This window comes from Athene cunicularia (genome assembly GCF_003259725.1).
Source record: "Athene cunicularia isolate RWA chromosome 8 unlocalized genomic scaffold, athCun1 chr8_part1, whole genome shotgun sequence".
NCBI lineage: Eukaryota > Metazoa > Chordata > Aves > Strigiformes > Strigidae > Athene > Athene cunicularia.
Window position 1 is genome coordinate 13479570 of NW_020799109.1, and position 19835 is coordinate 13499404.

The window sequence follows — 19835 nt, forward strand, 5'->3', positions numbered from 1 at the left end:
CCCACGGGCCGCGTGGAGGGCTTCGGCAGCGCCCGGCAGCTCTACGCCCGGATCGCCGAGGCCTTCCACATCCACCCCGCCGAGGTAGGGCCGGGGGCCGCGGCGCCCACCGAGGGCCTCGGGGGCGGTTCCGCGCTGCGGCTGCCGGTGGGACTTGGCTTCGCAAATTTTTCGCGGACGTGGGTATTTTCCTTTTTGGGAGCGGGGGGTGGAATCTCTTTTTCTATTTACAAGGGAGCGTTAACCGTACGGGAAAGAATATAGGCACAACTCTATTTAACGGAAACACAGTGGCCGTTTTAACCGATGTAGTGTCTTGGTTAACCTGCTGCCAGCCTGCTCTTCAACACAGCTCCCCGGCACTGGGTCAAACCATCTGTATCGCAGCTGGGTGGATTAGTTATTTCCAGCGCAGGAATTACTGACTGTAGCGATTCATTCCAGTTCAAAAAAACCCAACCACAACACTAGATCCGTAAGGGTAGATGCCCAGAATGAAGGCAATGTATATATGTGTGTGTGTGTGTATAAATGTTTTAAATCTGTCTACACGTTAAAATTCCAACTGAATGTGATGTTTGAAAAGTTTTCTGGTTTGCCAGGTAATTACTTTTAAAAGCCCACTCTTTGAGTGAGGTTATTTAAATCAGTAACAGGATATTTTTTAACCTTGCTGACTTTTTGATCTTTTTTTCTGAGCCAAGTTTTAAACATTTGTTTGGATAATGATTCATTTGTGTTTGTAAATGTGTTGTTTTCTCTTAGTTAAAAGATAGTGGCCATATCAAGTTCTTCCTAGGTGGTTCTCTGAACCTTAACCTCTGAGTGGCAAATTGAAACTAAGTGCTAGCCTTTCATTGTGCCTGCATGGGCTATACAGCTTGTTTTCTTATTTGCAGCTGGCTCCTTTAAAGTAGTAAAGACTGCTACTACAGACTTTGTTCAGGGAGTTTGCTGCGGCTTGACCTAGCAGCATTTCAATCAGTAAATTGTAAAAGAAAAGTGACAGTAACAGTGAATACGGTTTAACCAGTCACTGGTGCATAAAGTAATTAAGTACCAGTGCCATTGCCAGGCAGTGCACCTAGTTCCAGACCTTCCCGGCTGCCTTCTGACCTTCTGCTTCTCTGTTTTCTTTCCATACTGAGCTGCTGTTCCCCTTTCGTTCTGTTCCATCTCTAGTTATACCTTTTACTCTCAAGTTCTCATAATTGTCAGAATATCTTCTATTTTAGTTTTCTTTCTTCCACTGTTGAACTTTTGTTACTGATCTTTGGCTTCACCAACTTGAGAAAGAACAGTGTTCACCAGGAAATTCAATTTTGTATGAATGGTGTGCTCCCACTTCTCCTGCTAGATGTATAATCTGACACCCCCAAAGGTTTTAGAGGAAGCACCATGTGTTTCATGGGCATCTGTCACCAGCCTTGTCCTAAACCAGAGAAGTATTTTCTTTTTTTCTCTACTGTCACATTCTTAATTGGTTTTTGTTTGTTTGCTTGTTTGGTTATAATTTTTTTTTAAATGTGGTTTATTGGTAAAAATAGATGGAGAACTGAAGGCACTGAACTTAAAATCTTTTACTGAAGAAATTCAGTTGACTTTAGGAATCTAAGTTGTATGAAGTGAAAATAGGGATTAAAAATACTTCCTGGTGTAAAGGTGTCACAGCAGAGTGAAGAACCTGGACCAGAGAGTCTTGCCACAAAATTTTGGTTTGATAACATAATATAGGATAGATCAGTGAATAGCGAGGGGTACCATGAAATGTGAATTTATTAGTATCTGCTGAACTTGCTGAAAGTAAAGAAAAACTGGATATTTTAAATGGTGCTATCTATGTATCAAAGCTGCTTTTGGTGTAAAGAATAACGTCAAAAGCTACACCTCATCAAACTGAAAGATACTGAGGTAGTCAAATGCTGTTTGTAGGTGTTACCTGTCTAGGAAACTTTCTGTGACCTAGCTATGCCGAAGCTTATGGGCAGTGTGATACCGGAATGCCTTCGGAAACAAGTATTATCAGAGAGATCTCTGCTCTGTAGTGACTGAGGTGGAAAATAGTAGGGGGGGCAGGGTGTGGGGAAGAGCTCAGCATAGAGAGCATTTGGATAACTGTTGCAGAAATACATATATTCCATAAGATATGTGAATTTACTGCAGTGTAGGCAAGGGTATGGATTCTTAAGTGTTTTAGTATGGTTCAGGATGAGCTATGCTTGTCATCTGTCACTTCTCCTTTCGACTTTGCATGGTTACAGCACCTCATTTCCTCTTTGTATCACATCTCACAGGACCAGATGAGTTTAGCTTCTGCTGGAGAATCCTTTCCAGGATTTGTGATTGACTGCCAACAGTGACAGAGAGAAGCTTGTATAAAACACAGGATTTATTGAACAGACACTGACAAAACCTTCTGTGCAGAGCTGGATCATGAGTAGGGTAGGAAAGGGACAGAACAAAACAGGTATAGTTTCAGAGGCGACACTCCTCCACTCCTATGATGTTTGCTAGGCATCTGTGAAGGAGTGAGCCATAACAGCAGCTTTCTGAGGCTTTTCCTGTACTCGCCTTTTCTTGTCTAGGTACTTCATTCTTCATCCATCTTCCTAGGTGAAAATATATATCAGTTATCCCTTTTGAACCTGACACTCAGCCTGCATCTCTGCCTACCTCTCTGACTTCTACCATGACCAGCATTTTTTCTTTTCCTGGTTCAACGTGAATGTTCTTTCCACAGGGAGAAGGAGTGAAGATAGTTTCTAGCAATGGATGCCTGTATTATTGAGTGCTGTTTGAGGTAGATCCTATTGGTCTTGACATTTAACTTTATTTCTTCAACGGGTTTTCAACAAGGAAGCACAGAGCTAAAAAAATAAGATTCAATTCTTAACTAAAGACACAACCCATCCACAGTTATGTGGATGTTTCTACTTGCATAAATAATACAAATATCTCCCTGATTTTTTCTATAGAGGATGAAGTAGGAAAAGTAGTTGGAAGAAGTATTTATATATGGTCTTGGCCATTTAGGATTCTTACTCCACAGTGACTCTTGGGAAATGTAGCAGGGACTGTTATGTTCCCTGTAAGAATGAAAATGCTAAGTGGAGCCTGTATGATAAATGAATGAGCACCTTCCGAAGGACAGTGTGGGTCTGTTAAAGTGTGTGGTGGTGATGGTGTGGTCCTGTGGGAGCACATGGTAGGGTTTTAAAGAGTTTGAAGTAGCTAATTGGGCACTGGGAACGTGGATATTGCAAGTCCAACTATATTTCTTGTTCAGATGAGAAGGAAATGGTAAACCACGGAAGCTATATGGACTTTTGGTTTGTTTACTCATAATTTGCACTTCTTGATTATTTTGTTTGCTTTGGAAGGTGAGGTATGGTGAGGCTGGCGAGGTAAGTTGAATGCTCAGTGGGTGTGTCTGTCAAGAGCCCATGGAGGTTGGGGTTTAATTTCACAGTGGAAGGAATTTTGTTTCATAAGGGGAATACAGGAAAAGGGAGACCTTCCCAGTAGCATTGAGATCAGAAATGCTGCTCCCTCTGTGTCTTCCAGTAACAAGAGTTCAGCTGCTGAGCTTGTGTCTGGGCTGTTGTACCATGGATCTTGTCTCATGCTAAAGAGTTAAGTATAATGTGAGGCTGTGCCACATTAAACTTTCATAGAAGTATTTGATTGAAACCTGTTCAATTTAAACTTTTATGAAAGAATACTGAAAAATAAGCCACTGCTGAAACTTAGGTTTCTGGATAAGAGTGACCTGGTAACAAGAAAAAATCCGAAGTGTATTTTAGGAGGTTAGAGAAAAGGGTCAGCTTGTGAAATCCTCATCAACAAAATGTTCCAAGTTTTAAGGTATATGCTTATCTGTCAAAACAAATTGTTCACAATTTTGCCTACAGATTGAAGACTTTAAATGAACAACTTAACACTCCCTACAGACCACCTCCTTCCAACCCTATGGCAACAATTGTTTGCTTGCTGTTCCCCTAAGCAGTGTTTAAATTTCACAGCTGTATTACATGTGATGCTTGCTTTGATAATGATCTGGTTTTGAAATACTTCTAAGCTGTGTGGAAGAATTTACACTGTAATTCTTCTGTGTTCTGAGTTTAAAAAAAGAGCAATAAAACATTGAATGCTTATTTTATAGTGCTTTGAATGTATTGGGTAGGCAAAGTTGCATACCTGATAGAGTACCAAAAGCACACTAAATCTTGGAGGACTTGGTTACTCTCCCTGTTGCTGCAGCTAGTCAAGGTTCCTGCATTTTCCTCAGGGAGGATAAAGTGAGTAAGGTACCTAGAAAATGCGTTGGTGATTCATTAAGATAATGATGCCTATGTATATAGGGATGTCAGTGGGTGTTACATCTTGCTCAGAAGTAGAATTACCATTTCCCCATCTCTTAAATACAGAAAGTGATTATGATCTCCTCTGTAAAGTTATCTGAGATCTATTGATTTTAAAAGCACTTTTAATAGCTTCTGAGTATGCCATCTATCAGTCAACTTATTTTTGAATTCTTCTCAAGGTGTAGGCTTAATATGGAAGGTGAAAATGTAATTAATATATAGCACTTACAATATGGTACTGCATATATACTTTATATAACACATAGTGTAACCCTCTTTTTCTTAGCTAATACAGTTCCTTTATATAACATAGAGTGTAACCCCGTTTTTATTGGCTAATGTAGTCTTTTCCTATTGAAAATAGGGAATAATTTGTCAGTAATTTTATCTGACAAATCTATTTTACAAGGTTGTGCATAAGCCCCAGTCCCTGCCAGCTGAATGGAATTTCCTTGTTCTGTGTGCTGCACAAGAGAACTCTCAGCTGAAGGAGGTATCCTAGATACTTCGTGACTGATGTAACAGTTATGATTTATAATATCTTGCTAAAGTTGGTATGAAATGTCACTGCACTGGTATGTGGAGTTAAAATCCATATGAAGGTTGAGGGTAGAAAGAGAGAGAAAAGGCTTAACAATGAAAATTGCACATTGATTTTTTCCCTGCTTCGTTTCTGGGCAAGAAAATTATTATTAAAAATATACCAAGCTTTCAGTGAATGGAAGGTGTACTATAGTATAGATGTTGTTTAAGTATTTAAGTGTATAATCTGTTATTAGGTACTTATATTAAACTTAAGTAAAATCAATGAGAAAATACAGTTTTTTTAATTGACACGTTTCAGTCATGTACAAATAAAGCTGTGCTGTAACTAATAGATGGTGTAACTGTATATTATCCTGGGTAGATACCTCTTTAGCACATTACTCTCTGCATATATCTGTTCTGAGAAAAAGCAGTTGTTCACTAAAGAGGATAAAGAATGATTTAAGTTTTATTTTTGACTGGCTGATGCTCTCTCAACCTTGTGGTTAGCACAGAACTGACTCACAGAAAATTCTGCAGACTTATAGGCTGTAGTAGGAATGCCATCCAGATGAAGGTCTAAAAAGAGAAACTCTGGATCGGGTTTCTAAATATCACATTTCTTCTCTGTTGCCAATTTTATCTATTCAAAAGTGTGACAGTAGTTACTAGATGATTGTCTGTTTGACAAGGTCAGATGAAGGATGCTAATGTCTAAAATGTAAAGATACAGTGCTTGTTCATTGTAAGAACAAGAACTGAGTTGCAGTTGTGAACTGGACAAGTTATGTATGAGACCACGCTGAAAATGTATATGTGAACTTTATATAGTCTGTTTCAATTGAACCTTCTTGGTTAAAAAAAAAAAAAAAAAGCTGATGATTAGAGGTGATTATTTATAAATTAAAATTTACTTTTCTACTTAAAGCCAGCTGAATTCCTCTAGATGATATTGCTACTTGAGTATTGGTTATCTGAAAAACTTTGCATTAGCTGAGAAAGTAAAACAAATGTATGTTAAGGCTGTGCTATTGTGACTCTCATTGTTAAATTGCTAGATCACAGGCAATGTTTGAGGGGTTGTATGAGACAAGCAATTAGGCTTTGGAGTAGAGCTGTTTGGGTTGTTTGGGGTTTTTTTAAACCAATAACTAAACAAGTCCCCCCTCATCAAGAAACACCATCTCACTAACAAAACTTCGTGTTTAAAACCAAAACCCCCAATAGTTATAGAATCTAAGTTCTAGAAAGCTTCAGAAACTTAAATGCCCTTGGCAAAATACATAAAGTATTCACCCCTCATTTGACCTGAAAGCGATTTGAATAGGTTGGTGACTTTCATTTCAATTTTTCTGCTGTTGTCCAGTGTGCCGGAAGGAAAGAAAAGACAGTTGAAGTGTTCTGGTGCAGAAAACCTTGTAACTCTTCCAAGTGTAGTGGGGGAAGGCAGGAAGGCAGGAGGAGACCCCCGGTTTCCAGTGAAGCAGCGGTCGGTTTGGCAGGCTGTGGGCAGAGGTCTGTGCCTGGGTTTTGGGGCAGCTGGCCTCGCCCACTGCTCCCCAGGGACTGCCACTGGAGTGGAAGCAAACATAAAGGTCACAGAGCGACGTCTTCCTGCTGTTTTTCTCAAATGCTAGGCTGGTTTCCCACTGTGTTCTTTTCGTGTGTTGGCATTGCTTTTTCTACTTCTTAATTTGAGCTGTGTGGGCAGTGGGCTGCAAGGGAATCCACGGTGCGCTCTGAAGGAAAATAATGTCCAGCAGATATAGGCAGGGAGTAGAAGAGTATCTACTTTTATCTCCTGTCCTGTCAGAGCATACTGCTGGAAGCAGAGCCTTTGTCCGATGGTTTGCAGCTGTGGCTTTGACACCTGTGCTGGCTGGCCAAATGGGGTGGCAAGTCTCCTCTTCCCTGTTTCCAGCTGCAAGTGAAAGATGGTCTTTAGGGGCTCTCTTTGCCTCAGTGAGGTAGATTTTAGGGATTCTCTAAGTTTCTTTTGGAGCTCAGTTTCTCCATTTTGGGTGCTGCCCAGGAGGAGGCTGTGGGGGGCTTCCCTCCTCCCCAGCTAAAGCTTGGAAAGGAGTTGAGGAGGGGTAGTTACTCTAGCTGTGAGAGGGAGCTTTGGGTTGGGTTGTTTCTTTTTTGGCTAGGCTGTTCAGTACAGCCTGTACTTGAAAAGCAGAAAGCCCAAGCCTGCCCGGACTGGCCATGTTCCACCATGCAGCGCCATGTGGCAAAAGCATCATCTGTGTCCCAGAGACTAACCCTAAAATAAAGAACCACTAGTATACATGTAGAGAGAAAAAGGAGTGCCTAACACCCAGTGCTGAAGGGAAATCCCTCAGAAAGGCTGATTTATAAAGAACCAATTTGCCTTTTTTCCTAAGCCTTGCTTTTACTAAGCTGGAACAGAGATGACCCCCATTTATGCTGGAGAAGGGGTAGGAAACTAAGCAAACCCATCAGAGACGAGCTCCAACCTTAGTGGGGGAACACATGGAGCAATATAAAACATTTCATGCTCTCTCATGACCCTTTTGTTTTGATAGGCTCTTTTTTTTTTCCCCCATACAACTGCTTTAAAGCAGTCCCTAGTGATGATGTTGGGAATTTGAGGTGGGTGAACCGATGAAGCAAAAGATGGTGGTGACTCTTCAGTTTGCTCACTGTAACCTCTGGAACAAGCTGTTCTGCTGTAGCTCAAGATGCCAATGTCAGAGCTGGTGTGCTGAGACAGGCTGTGAGAGGCTGCTCACACAGATATATGTCTTTCCTTTGCTTCCTGCCAGCTCTTGTCTGCAGAGTCTGAGCTATTGATGCTTCCTGTCATATGCATGGATGGAGACTGTTACCTCTTCTGGGTCAGCTGGAGAAGGAGAGTTATCATCATTTCAGCTATGGATCTGTCAGAGAGGCCAGAACTATGCTCTCCTTTTTATCTTCTTATCAAGCTCACCAAACCTAATATACTGTTAAAGATAATGTGTTTGCTTTCCTCATGCACAGATTATGTTTTGCACTTTGAACACTCATAAAGTTGATATGGACAAGCTCTTAGGTGCACAAATTGGCCTTGAAGATTTCATATTTGCCCACATAAAAGGACAACGAAAAGAAGTGGAAGTTCTTAAAACTGATGATGTACTTGGGCTTACCATTACAGACAATGGAACAGGCTGTCCGTTTATAAAGGTAAATGTATTTACCAGTGGAATACTTTGTTCTATAGAAACTTCTGTTACTATAACAGGTTAATTGTTGGTTTAATGATCCTTTAGAACTATAAAATCTTTTATTATATATATGGTAAGTAAAAAATAAAGTTGCTTTTATTTAGGTATGTAATCCAAAATCAGTTCAGCTATTTCTGTACTTCATGTCATTCAAAATTAGTTCATTTGTTCATTGCTTCTGTAATGTGTTATCAGCTTTACAATGTGGCCATTGTATTTTCTGACCTACCCTGAAGTGTAGGTGTTAGATACTGCTTGCATCTGCCCCCTCCTTTTTTTAAGTAATTTTCTGATGTCATCGATTAGGTGCTTATAGAACTTCTGTCACTCATGTGATAATGAGATCATGTTCTTTCAGACTTTATGACTGTTCACAGGGCAGAAGTCTTTGTGCTGTATAAGAATATATATGCAAGTATAGTGCTTTTTTGGCTTTCCAGTATCGTTGCCTTAGGTAGGGTGAATTAAAAGATGCCGATGATATGGATTAACACAATTTACCACCATTTATTTGAGTTGCAACTATGGGCAGTAACGTGTACAATATATTAATCATAATTGCTTTCCTCCTTGTCTTCTACATGACCTCCAGATAGTATGTTTTGAGACAAGTAGAGGTTGAGGAAATGATGCTGCCCTTCTTGCTGGACTAGGTATTAGGACCCTTAATCACATCTTCTGCCTTTTTTAGATGCTCTGCTTTAACCTACTCCAATTAACCATTATTAGTGAGGCACTGGCAATTACCTTCGATTACTGGTGTCCCAATCACTGTTCTCATTGCTATTATAAACAGAGCTTCTTGTATCGAGAGGCTGTATTCTTCATTCCTTAGCTACCATGGTATAAAACAAGATGTAGTTTAGAAATAGGTTTGCTTGTCTTTGTTGTGGAAAAATGTGATTGAGACCATGCTTGAGAAAGCTGAGATGCAGTAAAGGTTTCAGTAAGCATTTTGGAAAAATCATAGCCTCATTTTTTGATGTTTATAGACACAAAACTCTGAATTTCAAGTGGTAGCATCCATGCATCCTGTAACATTGAGTCACACTGCTGCTTATGTGGCATTTTAAAAGAAGGCGTTGAAAGCAGTGCTTCAGTGATTACAGTTCACATGTGCAGCAGTGTACAGAGCGTTACTCTATCAGTGCTTGGTTGGTAATATGGAGAGAGAGAGAACAGCCATCACATAGACCACTGCATAATTGGAGCAGACTGGAAAACCCTCATCACATTATCAAGACAAGCTGTAATTTCTAGTAAATCGTATAAAACTTGTCGGAACAAATAGATCATTGTCCTTGTGCTGGTCTAATAATAAGCAGTATGATGAAAATGGTGCAGTCTTTGTGGGAATGCATCAGTTTAAAGGAGGTTTCTAGGAGTTTACTTTGTTGCTGTTGTCTATTTAGCTAATGGATTTTTTTTAAAATAGCATATAAAATAAATACACAAAAGTAAAAGCTGGATCTTTTTTATTACTATGTAAATGTTTCGACTTCAAAGTTTGATATAATTCTTGTTTATGTATTTATTTTCCTTGAAAAAATATTATGTTCCATTAACAATTAATATTAAATTTACTTATCTGTGGATTGTTAAAAGCTGTTATGGGCTGTAGTAATTTTATTGTAGTTTGAATAACAGGGCAGTTCCTAGGTTTGGTATAGAATTTGGCCTGTTTTTAAACCTGACACTCGGAACTGTACGTTCTTTTCCTATGAAATCTAATGTTGTTTTGCCTTACTAAGAACAGAACTTGGTATCATTCTACTTTCACAAATTTGTTTTCTGGGTACATGGCCAGATGGGAAGATGTATTATGGAATCAAATTAGCCATTCAGAGAATAACAGTAGAACTTCAAGCATGACTGACTGGTGTATAAGGAGACATTATAGAATGGAGCGGTGTAATTAATTTTAGGCATTGCATAGGAAATGTAGATCCTAGCTTCTAAATGGACTTTAGAGCACTTGAAATACAGGCAATTTCAATTGCATCTTAATTACTGTGCCAATGTAGCTTGGTTGTCTCTAGACAGTTAACTTGGAATGATGATAAAAACTAAGTCATATGAAAAAAATGTTTGATATGACACAAATAACATAGCCAGTGAATGTTACTTAAATAGTTGTGGTGTTAGGATCCAAGTGAAGCAGAAAAGCTAAATAAAAATTAATTAAACACATAGAATAAACTTTAATTGAAGTGTCATAGGCACGTGTTTGAATCCTGGCACCTGGGAAGAGACTTTGGGACTGGGTTTCTGGTGTGTGTACGATACCTACCCCTTCATTCAGCATGAGGCTTCTTTTTGGTTTTAATCTAGGTTAAAGAAAAAAGTGCTAGAAAGAGTTAAACTCAGCCTGAAGCTAAAAATTGTTGCAGCATATTATAGGACACTGAGCACTATCACACTTCCCACTGACTCTCTCAGATGGAGGCATGTATGTGGGCTCAGACATGCGCACAGAAACTAGAAGCAGGTTTCTGAGATGGTTATGCAGCTAGGCTAGGTGTTATAGCAGTAGGTGGTAATATGTTTATCTCCCTTGGCCCACTGTTACTGCACTCCAACTGAACAACATCAGTCTTTATTGAAAGTATGTTATTTGGGAAGGTACTAGAAAGAAATTCATATCTCTACAAAATTGAAGATATTCTACTATGTCATAGCTTTTCTAGTAAATAGACATGGGATAATGGCTTACATGACTTAAGCACATGATAAACAAAGATGACAGCATATAACAACAATAAGCAGAATCACTGAAATTTTAAGTGTCCTTTAGTTGATACATCATAGAGATCTTTTAAAGGGTTTTTTTCTTGTTTTTTAAATTCCACTTCACAAAAACTATAAACACTAACTTCTGTTATGTTTTATGACCTTTAGACCATTTGTATTTGTATTCCATGAGGTGGCATCTAGAAGAATTTCTTATTCTTTATTGTTACTTCAGTGGAAATACTTTAACATGCAGCTGTATAGCTTGATAAGGAAAACAGAAGTTTTATCAGTATAGATGGGTCTTATTAAGACTAGCCCTTTATTGTATATAATTTTTTAGCCTATCACACACATTTTCTTATGTCCTTGGACCAAACTTGAGAAAAGTTCTGTTCCTATTCTTGTCAGGCTATTAAAATAAAAACCCAAACATCAATTAAACATTCACATTACTGACATGTCTGAGTTCACTTTTAAGGCACAAAAATATTAGCTTATTCAGAAGCTGCAATTTCTAAAGTATGATTGTATTTTTTCTTTTTTCCTATTGATTTTATAGTCAATGCTTATTAAAATAGTTTGAAAAAGAATGCGTTCCAAAGTATGTTTTATGAAAATCTTATCAACAGAATGCACTGCCAGTATAATAAGTTAATGATAATGTTGTTAACTGACATTCTTGGAACTCTCTGGTGTCACTCTTTACCTTTTAAAGAAATAATTGTAATTATGGTGTGTGGTTTTGGTTTTTTTTTTTCTTTAAACAATAGCGGATCAAAGAAGGTAGCCTTATGGACCAAATCAAAGTGATCTGCGTGGGTGATCACATAGAGACTATAAATGGAAGAAATGTGTCAGATTGTCGGCATTATCAAGTTGCCAAAATGCTAAAGGATCTGGAGAAAGGTCATATGTTTAAGCTGGAGTTGATAGAGCCTATGAAGGCATTTGGTGAGTGACCTGACTGTCCACCTTGTTCATTGGGTATTGAAATCTCAACATTGCATTGCACTGCAAGTTTGCTTTCAGATTGCATCCAGGTGTCCATTGTAGCCAGGTGTCCACCCAAAGTAACATAACTGCTACAAGAAAGTACATTTGTTTTTTTTCTTTGAAGTGGAAAATTTATGAATGGAATTTCTTCCATTTTGCTTTCTCGAGCAGTCATCCTAGTGTGGGCTTGCTCAGCCCGAGTCTCAGTTTCTCAATTCCTTTGCCACTACACTATCATGCAAAACAAGTACAGGAATTGTACTTATATAGATACAGTTTTAAAGCATGGATCACTAATGTGCTGATCCTCGAACCTCCTTTTTTCCTTTATTGATACATAATCCCGGTTCATTTGTGTGTCAGATTTTTCTATTTCTGTACCCTTTACTGAGGACTGAGCTCTCTAATGCAGAAGGATGCTGCAAAAAAGAGTTTGTGATTCCCTAGAGCACCTCAGAATCACAGAATCATCTAGGTTGGAAAGGACCCTGGAGATCATCTAGTCCAACCATTCGCCTAGCACAGTTCCCACCTACAGCATATCCTTAAGCTCTAAATTGGCCCTACTCTTAAAAACCTCCAGGGATGGGGACTCCATCACCTCCCTGGGCAGCCCGTTCCAATGCCCAACAACCCCTTCTGGAAAGAAATGCTTCCTAATATCTAGTCTGAACTTTCCCTGGCGCAACTTGAGGCCATTCCCTCTTGTCCAGTCGCTTTCTACTAGGCTAAAGAGACTCATCCCCAGCTCTCTGCACCCTCCTTTAAGGTGGCTGTACAGGGCGATGAGGTCTCCCCTCAGCCTCCTCTTCTCCAGACTAAACCCCCCCAGTTCTCTCAGCCGCTCCCCGTACGACCTGTGCTCCTGACCCTGCACCAGCTCCGTTGCCCTTCTCTGGACACGCTCGAGTCATTCAATGTCCTTTTTGTAGTGAGGGGCCCAAAACTGAACCCAGGAATCGAGGGGCGGCCTCACCAGTGCCGAGTACAGGGGTCAGATCCCTTCCCTGTCCCTGCTGGCCACGCTAGTGCTGACACAAGCCAGGATGCCATTGGCCTTCTTGGCTCCCTGGGCACACTGCTGGCTCCTGTTCAGCCGGCTGTCAATCAACCCCCCTAGGTCCCTCTCTGACTGGCAGCTCTCCAGCCACTCCTCCCCAAGCCTGTAGCGCTGCTGGGGTTGTTGTGGCCCAAGGGCAGCCCCCGGTATTTGGCCTTATTGAAACTCCTCCAGTTGGCCTCAGCCCATGGCTCCAGCCTGTCCAGGTCTCTCTGCAGAGCCTCCCTACCCTCGAGCAGATCAACACTCCCACCCAACTGGGTGTCATCTGCAAACTGACTGAGGGTGCACTTGATCCCCTTGTCTAGATCATCAGTAAAGATGTTAAACAGGAGTGGCCCCAAAACCGAGCCCTGGGGGACACCACTCGTGACCAGCCACTAGCTGGATTTAACTCTGTTCACCACAACTCTCTGGGCCCGGCCATCCAGACAGTTTTTAACACAGTGAAGTGTGCAATTGTCCAAACCTTGCAGTCATTTTTGCCAGGAGAATGCTGTGGGAAACGGTGTCAAAAGCCTTGCTAAAGTCAACGTAAATTACATCCACAGCCTTTCCCTCATCCAATAAGCAGGTCGCTCTGTCATAGAAGGAGATCAGGTTTGTCAGGCAGGACCTGCTGACAACCCATGCTGACTGGGCCTGAGCATTTAGTTGTCTCTCATGTGTTGCATGACGGTGTTTAGGATGAGCTGCTCCATCAGCTTCCCGGGCACTGAAGTCAAGCTGACAGGCCTGTAATTTCCCGGATCATTCTTCCAACCCTTCTTATAGATGGGCGTCACATTGGCCAATTTCCAATCAGTCGGGACCTCCCCGGTCAGCCAGGACTGCTCGTAAATGATAGAAAGTGGCCTGGCGAGCACCCCAGCCACCTCCTTCAGCATTTTCAGGTGTATCACATCTAGTCCCATAGACTTGTGTATGTCTATGTGATGCAGCATGTCACTGTCTCCTGGAATGCAGGGGGGTCATTCTCCCAGTCTCTGTATTCTGGCTGTGGAGGCTGGATTTCATCAGTACAACTAACCTTGCTATTAAAGACTGAGGCAAAGAAGGCATTAAGCACCTCAGCCTTCTCCTCATCACTTGTTACCAAATTTCCTCCTGCATCTAGCAGGCGATGGAGATTCTCCCTGGACTTTCTTTTGCTACTGACATACTTATAGAAACTTTTCTTGTTATCCTTGATTGCAGAGGCCAAATTAATTTCTAGTTGGGCTTTAGCCCTTCTGATTTCACCCTGCATAGCCTCACAACCTCTCTGTAATCACTGTGTGTGGCTATCCCCTTCTTCCAAAGGCTGTAAACTCTCCTTTTCTCCCTGAGTTGCAGGCAAAGCTCCCTGTTCAGCCAGGGTGGTCTTCTCTGGTGTCAGCTACTCTTAGAGCACCTGGGGACCGCCTGCTCTTGAGCCATTAACCCTTCCTTTTTAAAGAGCACCCAGCCTTCCTGGGCCCCTATACCCTTCAGGACAGTCTCCCAGGGGATCCTTTCAAGCAGGTGCCTAAACAAGACAAAGTCAGCCCTTCTGAAGTCCAGGTTGTTGGTCCTGCTTAGCTCTCTCCTGACCTCTCTATTCTTAGAGAACTCTGTTATTTCATGATCTCTGTGCCCTAGTCGACCTCCAACCTCCACGTTGTCCACCAGCCCTTCTCTGTTCACAAAGAGGAGATCCAGCAGGGCACCTTCTCTGGTTGGTTTACTCACCAGCTGCATCAGGAAGTTGTCTCCCACACATTCTAGGAATCTCTGGGACCGGTCTCGTTCTGCTGTGTTGTATTTCCAGCAGATGTCTGGGAAGTTAAAGTCACCCACAAGAACAAGGGCAAGCAATTGTGAGATTTCACCTAAGTGCCTATAAAATATCTCATCCACCTCTCTGTCCTGGTTGAGTGGCCTATAATGGACTCCTACTACAACATCTGCCCTGTTGGCCTTCCCCCTGATTGTAATGCAAAGACACTCCACCCTGTCTTCACTACACCTGTGCTCAAAGCAATCATAACAGTCCTTAACATATAGAGCCACCCCACCACCTCTCCTTCTCTGTCCCTCCTAAAGAGCTTGTACCCTCCTTTGCTGCATGCCTGCCAGCTCTCCCTCTCCCCAACTTTTTTGTGGATCTCTAATCATGCAGCAGGAATACTCAGAATTGGAAGGAAGCAGTATGGCAAAGCTCTGTCTCTACCTACCACCTGCATGCTATGAAAAAGTGATACATAGGAGGAATGCATACCTAATTCTTAGGTGTATTAATTTTATAAATGTGATAAACAAAACCAAGTAGGTTTAGCTCAGGGAGTCAAAATAGAGACTGAGTTTTAATTTTTATTCCCCAAACTATGTAGCATTTTTCTGTAATAAAAATTTCACAATACTACTAAATTATAAGTGTGTAGGAGTCCTTGTGCATACTTGCACTAACAGCAAGTTCAAAATCACCATCTTCACCACAACAGCAAAAATTTGAAATGTTTATTTTGCAAATCTTTTTACTTAGTAGTTTACAACTGCTGTCATACACCGGTCTTGACACTTGGTGTCAGAATAGCAGCAGAAATTGAAAATGAGAGAAATGTAAGGATTTCTTTTTGCTTTTGGTGCTTCTGTGAAGAATGAGGGCTATGAGTTAATCTCTAATGTGTTTGGATATAAGTTGATACTCCGGTTAAGTAAATGTGCAATGTTATACCTTACACTAAAGTCATATTACATATGTAATTAGTAATTGCAGTTAGTATTGCAATTAGTAATATAGGAATACCTTTTTAATATGGGTCTGTAATTTGTATTCAATGCTAAATGTGTTACATAGTCTGATTGTAAAGACCAGGGTAAATCAGTATTTGATTGTTGACTTCAGTCATTATTTAATAGTAATTACTTCAGTCAGTTGATTAAGATACCTTTCAGTCTGCCTGTGGTATAGAGAAGGAAACCTCCTAATTGCACGGCAGTACCTTTTATCTGAAAATTAAGAGGCAATCAGAGATTTATGGACAGATTTTTGAAAGATGCATGTTATTTTTCACCCTACAGAATTTATTACAATTTGCAGTGCCCAATAGATTAGAATATCCCTCCTCTAGCCTTAGGTGCACTTAGGCTTCATGGACATATTTATTCAAGCTGTAGTATGCTGAGAATAGCCCCAAAGGAGATGACAAAAATGATCCAGATCCTGCTGGACAAGTAGGTGCTGAATTCCTGTTAGTTTCAACAAAAGTTTGTGAGGGAATAGAAATAAGAGACAAACCTCTGTGTGAAGTTACTAACTTTTATTTTTCTTCTTCTCAGCAGAATGTGAAAAAAGTATAATTTACTGGTTGGATATCTTTCTACCATGTGTACACAGGCTGCCTCAGCCACTCTAGATAAGGCTTGTAGCACAGAATTAAAGACTCTTCTGAATAAGAATGGTCCTTTCCAGTCACAAGCTGTCCCTCTATGAATTGGTGAAAAATTAATAGAAACAAAGTAAAGGCAGCATAACACAAACACTATATTTAAATTATATTAATATTAAAAATAGTTTCTGTGATGGCCAGAGTGCTTTGGTCTGAAGTATTACAGATAAAGGTTCTGTCAAATCATGAGTTTTAAGGTATTAATGATGGCAGAACTAGAAAAATATTTATGTTGTATCAGGAATGACTTTTTCAAACAAGTCTAGCAGAAATGATGACAATCTTAAGGATGTTTTAAACTGTCCTTGAAGCAATAAAAGGATTAAGGAAAAGTGTTGATCCTAAGTATATATGTAAGATATGTGCCATATCTATTTGTTAAAGTAAAAGCAATTAAAATTTACTTTTCAAGATTTTGCCAGCAGAATAATCTGTAATTTTGACTATTTTATACAAGAATGATGAATGGAATCTACCTGGGCAAAATTAATATCGCATGTTAAAGTCTTGCCTTCAAGGAGAGTGTATTAGAAAGGTCTGCTGTTAAAAGGATGAATAATCTGGTAGAGAAAATAGCACAGTTAAAAACAGGTTTAGAAAATTATTTCCTCTCTTCTAGCACTTTCCAGATTAATTATGTAAATCCCCCAAATTTTGGGAGAACCCAGATATTCTTGATAGAGATTTATCAAGTGTGAAGCCATGACCTTGGTGAAACCAGTGGAAGAGCTCCTGCAGATGTTTCAGCTGTGTGACTGTTAGCAAATTGTTAGCTCAACGCGGCTCATTATGATCTGTTTAGCAGTAGTGCTTGCACTATTACAGCAGTAAGTAAAGATGGAAGTGTTGCAGTGCTAAAACCTGCATCATAGTCTGCCTGTAAAGACCAGGATAAATGAGCATTTAGCTGATGACTTCAGCCATTATCTAATATTAAATAATAAATACTTCTACTTTTCTGTAGAATAGGGAAATAAAATTACACAGATTGCATATACCAAGTTGAATGCAATAGGCCTGAATAGAAAGATTGGTCATTGGAAGTTCTAGCTTCAGTCCTTCAAGCAGGTATCAAAGTCTGAAGACAAGAACCTGTCAGCAAAGCTATACTTATAAAACAGTTAATTTATAATTAATTTTTTATATATGTCTAGGTATTAATTAGAAAAAAAAGTGAGGGTAATGTAATAGTCAAAGCAGGATACATCATATTCTGTCATACCGTATACTTAGTTTTGTTTGGTATTATTTTCTTTTTGTTGTTGTTGTTGTTGTTTGTTTTGTCTTTAGAAAAGCTGGAACCGAGATCCAAAGGCGTAACTCTGGCTGAGGCTAAAATCTCCAGAGGGAGAGAAACACTTCGGCTGAGGACCAAAGGCCCTGCTACTGTGGAGGAAATGGTATGGTTATCTTGGGGTCTCAGTAGTTTATCATTTGACACCTGATTTATTCTTCCCTAAACTTGATAAGGTAAAGTAGGAAGGAAAAATCTGGATGCCACAAAGCTTGTGGGACTTAAGAAGACTGCCTTCTGCAGAAAGAAATGCTTATAAAAGGTTGAAGACTAGCAGGGTAGTCTAGCAGACTAGGGCTGAGGAATCTGGAAACAGAGAGCCTATATTTAGATGTTATGGATTACATCGATGAATTTAAGGTAGATTAGACCAAGGAGAGTTGAAAAGTTGGTTCTGTGTCTGACACTGCAAAGTGTACTGGACTGGTTGCTGTTAGGAGAGCCTAATCATGTAAATTGATATGAACATGTGTTAAACCAGGATTAGGAAGAAGAAATGTTGTTTATTCTGGGTTCGTCTAAAGCTGATGAGGATTTGATGAAAATCTGTATTGGCAGGAGATGTAAGGTCCCTGTTTAGTTTGAAAGTGAGAGTTGTGTGGCTTGATGTTAGGAGGAAGGTTCAGGTTTGTGAGAATAGGGAGAGAGAGTGGAATAATGTGTTTTACTTATAGGTTTTGTAAGTCTAGATGTCTAGAATGGGAGGATAATCAGTGACTAATTGCTGGTTATTTTGAAATCTGCATGGATATATCATGCTTGTGCTCTTCTTCTTCCTTTATTTCAACAAAGCCAACTGAAGTTGAAGAAAAAGCAATTAAAAAAGTGGATGAGCTTCTTGAAACATACATGGGGATAAGAGATATTGAATTAGGTGAGTTTTTAACAGGTACATTACTACAAGATTAAATAATATCTCATTTTCTGTAGTCTACAGTTTATTGAGTACTTTAGTCTCTGGATGTAAGCAAAGCAGTATTTGTCCAGCATGCAGTCTCAAAAACTTGCCTGTGTTTCTGCGAATGTGTGTGTCTGATAAATGAAAGAGTCTCTCACTACAAGTGTTACAATGTAATTAATTAATCCTCTATTCTTCCTGCACATTATCTATATACTATTGCATGAATTATTTTGATGTTTTCCATTAACTGTCATCACTGTATTCTTCCTGGCATATATTTTCTAGTGGAGCTTGAGTGTACCACGTTTAAGGATTGTTAAGGCTGAGCATGTCTATTAGCTTTTTTTTTCTCTTTTGCCCCTTGGCTTAGAGACCTCATAGTTGATCACTAAAGTTTCAATCTGAGATCGTCAGTGAAAGGGCAAGTATTTAGCAAGGGAACTGATGAGTAATTGCACAAATGTATCAAATTGTCTAAAGCCTGTGCTCTGAAGAACATGGAAAATTTTCCAGAATATTTACTAGCTATCACAATCATCAGTTTATAATGAAAGAAACTATCCAACCCCGGTGACATAAGTTCCTTAAAACTGCACCAAACTTGTCCTTGCAGCTGTTGCTTCTCACTGTTAGTCTGACAACAACTAAATAGGAACTTCTGTCTGTACGGGAAGAAGCTGCCGTCTAGCTGAATAAGTGCCACTGTAGCCAGCTGTGGCTTGTGTAGTCCTCATACGGTCTTGTGGAACTGAGACAAAGGTGTTTATCATGGTGATAATATCTGAAAAAGTCAGCCAAGAATTAGTAAAGGATAAGCTAAAAGGAAAGCAGACTTGAAAAGAAAGCTTTTCTGAGAGGGAAGTGGGGGAGTCAAAGCAGAAGAGAAAATAGGTCTGGCATGAAGCTAAGGGCAAAGCAGAAGGGTTGGACAGGCAGCAGTTAGCACAGAGGAATGAGAACAATAGGTGATTATCTGAATAGCCAAAAGTCCTTTGGCTGCTTCTACCAGCAAGTATCTGACTGGCAGCTTCCACTAGTTTTCTCAGGGTAGGCTTCAAGTCATAGAAGAGAGAGTGGAGCTGCTCAAAACTAGTGAATTCTGTTCTGTTGGTATCTAAACTTTCCAATTTCCAGAAAACTAAAAATTCTCGGAAATTCTGTTCCCAGCAGCTCTCAATATGTGATGCCCCTGCTGTGTAATATGCTCATGGGAGCCCTTTGTGGTGCTGACCCTCTGGTTAGGTTAAGGAGGATCCCATGTCCTGTTGCTTTCCTGCAGGCTCTGCTTCTCGGTCTGTCTCTGGCTTGGGCTTCAAAGCTCC

The 19835-nt window shown here is 40.1% G+C and overlaps 1 protein-coding gene across 2 annotated transcripts in view; it reads left to right on the top strand.

The window, feature by feature from the left end:
• GIPC2 (GIPC PDZ domain containing family member 2) overlaps positions 1-19835 on the top strand; it is a 34272-nt gene that overhangs the window by 6287 nt on the left and 8150 nt on the right. The window contains exons 1-5 of one of the 2 annotated variants that reach the window (XM_026853651.1): positions 7-84; positions 7896-8081; positions 11626-11806; positions 17609-17718; positions 18405-18486. In XM_026853651.1, the coding sequence (XP_026709452.1) occupies positions 7899-8081; positions 11626-11806; positions 17609-17718; positions 18405-18486 (556 nt within the window). In that variant the 5' untranslated portion in view covers positions 7-84; positions 7896-7898. Of the gene's footprint in view, positions 1-6; positions 85-7895; positions 8082-11625; positions 11807-17608; positions 17719-18404; positions 18487-19835 lie in introns of those variants that run through there. The other variant, XM_026853653.1, reaches the window with a different exon arrangement.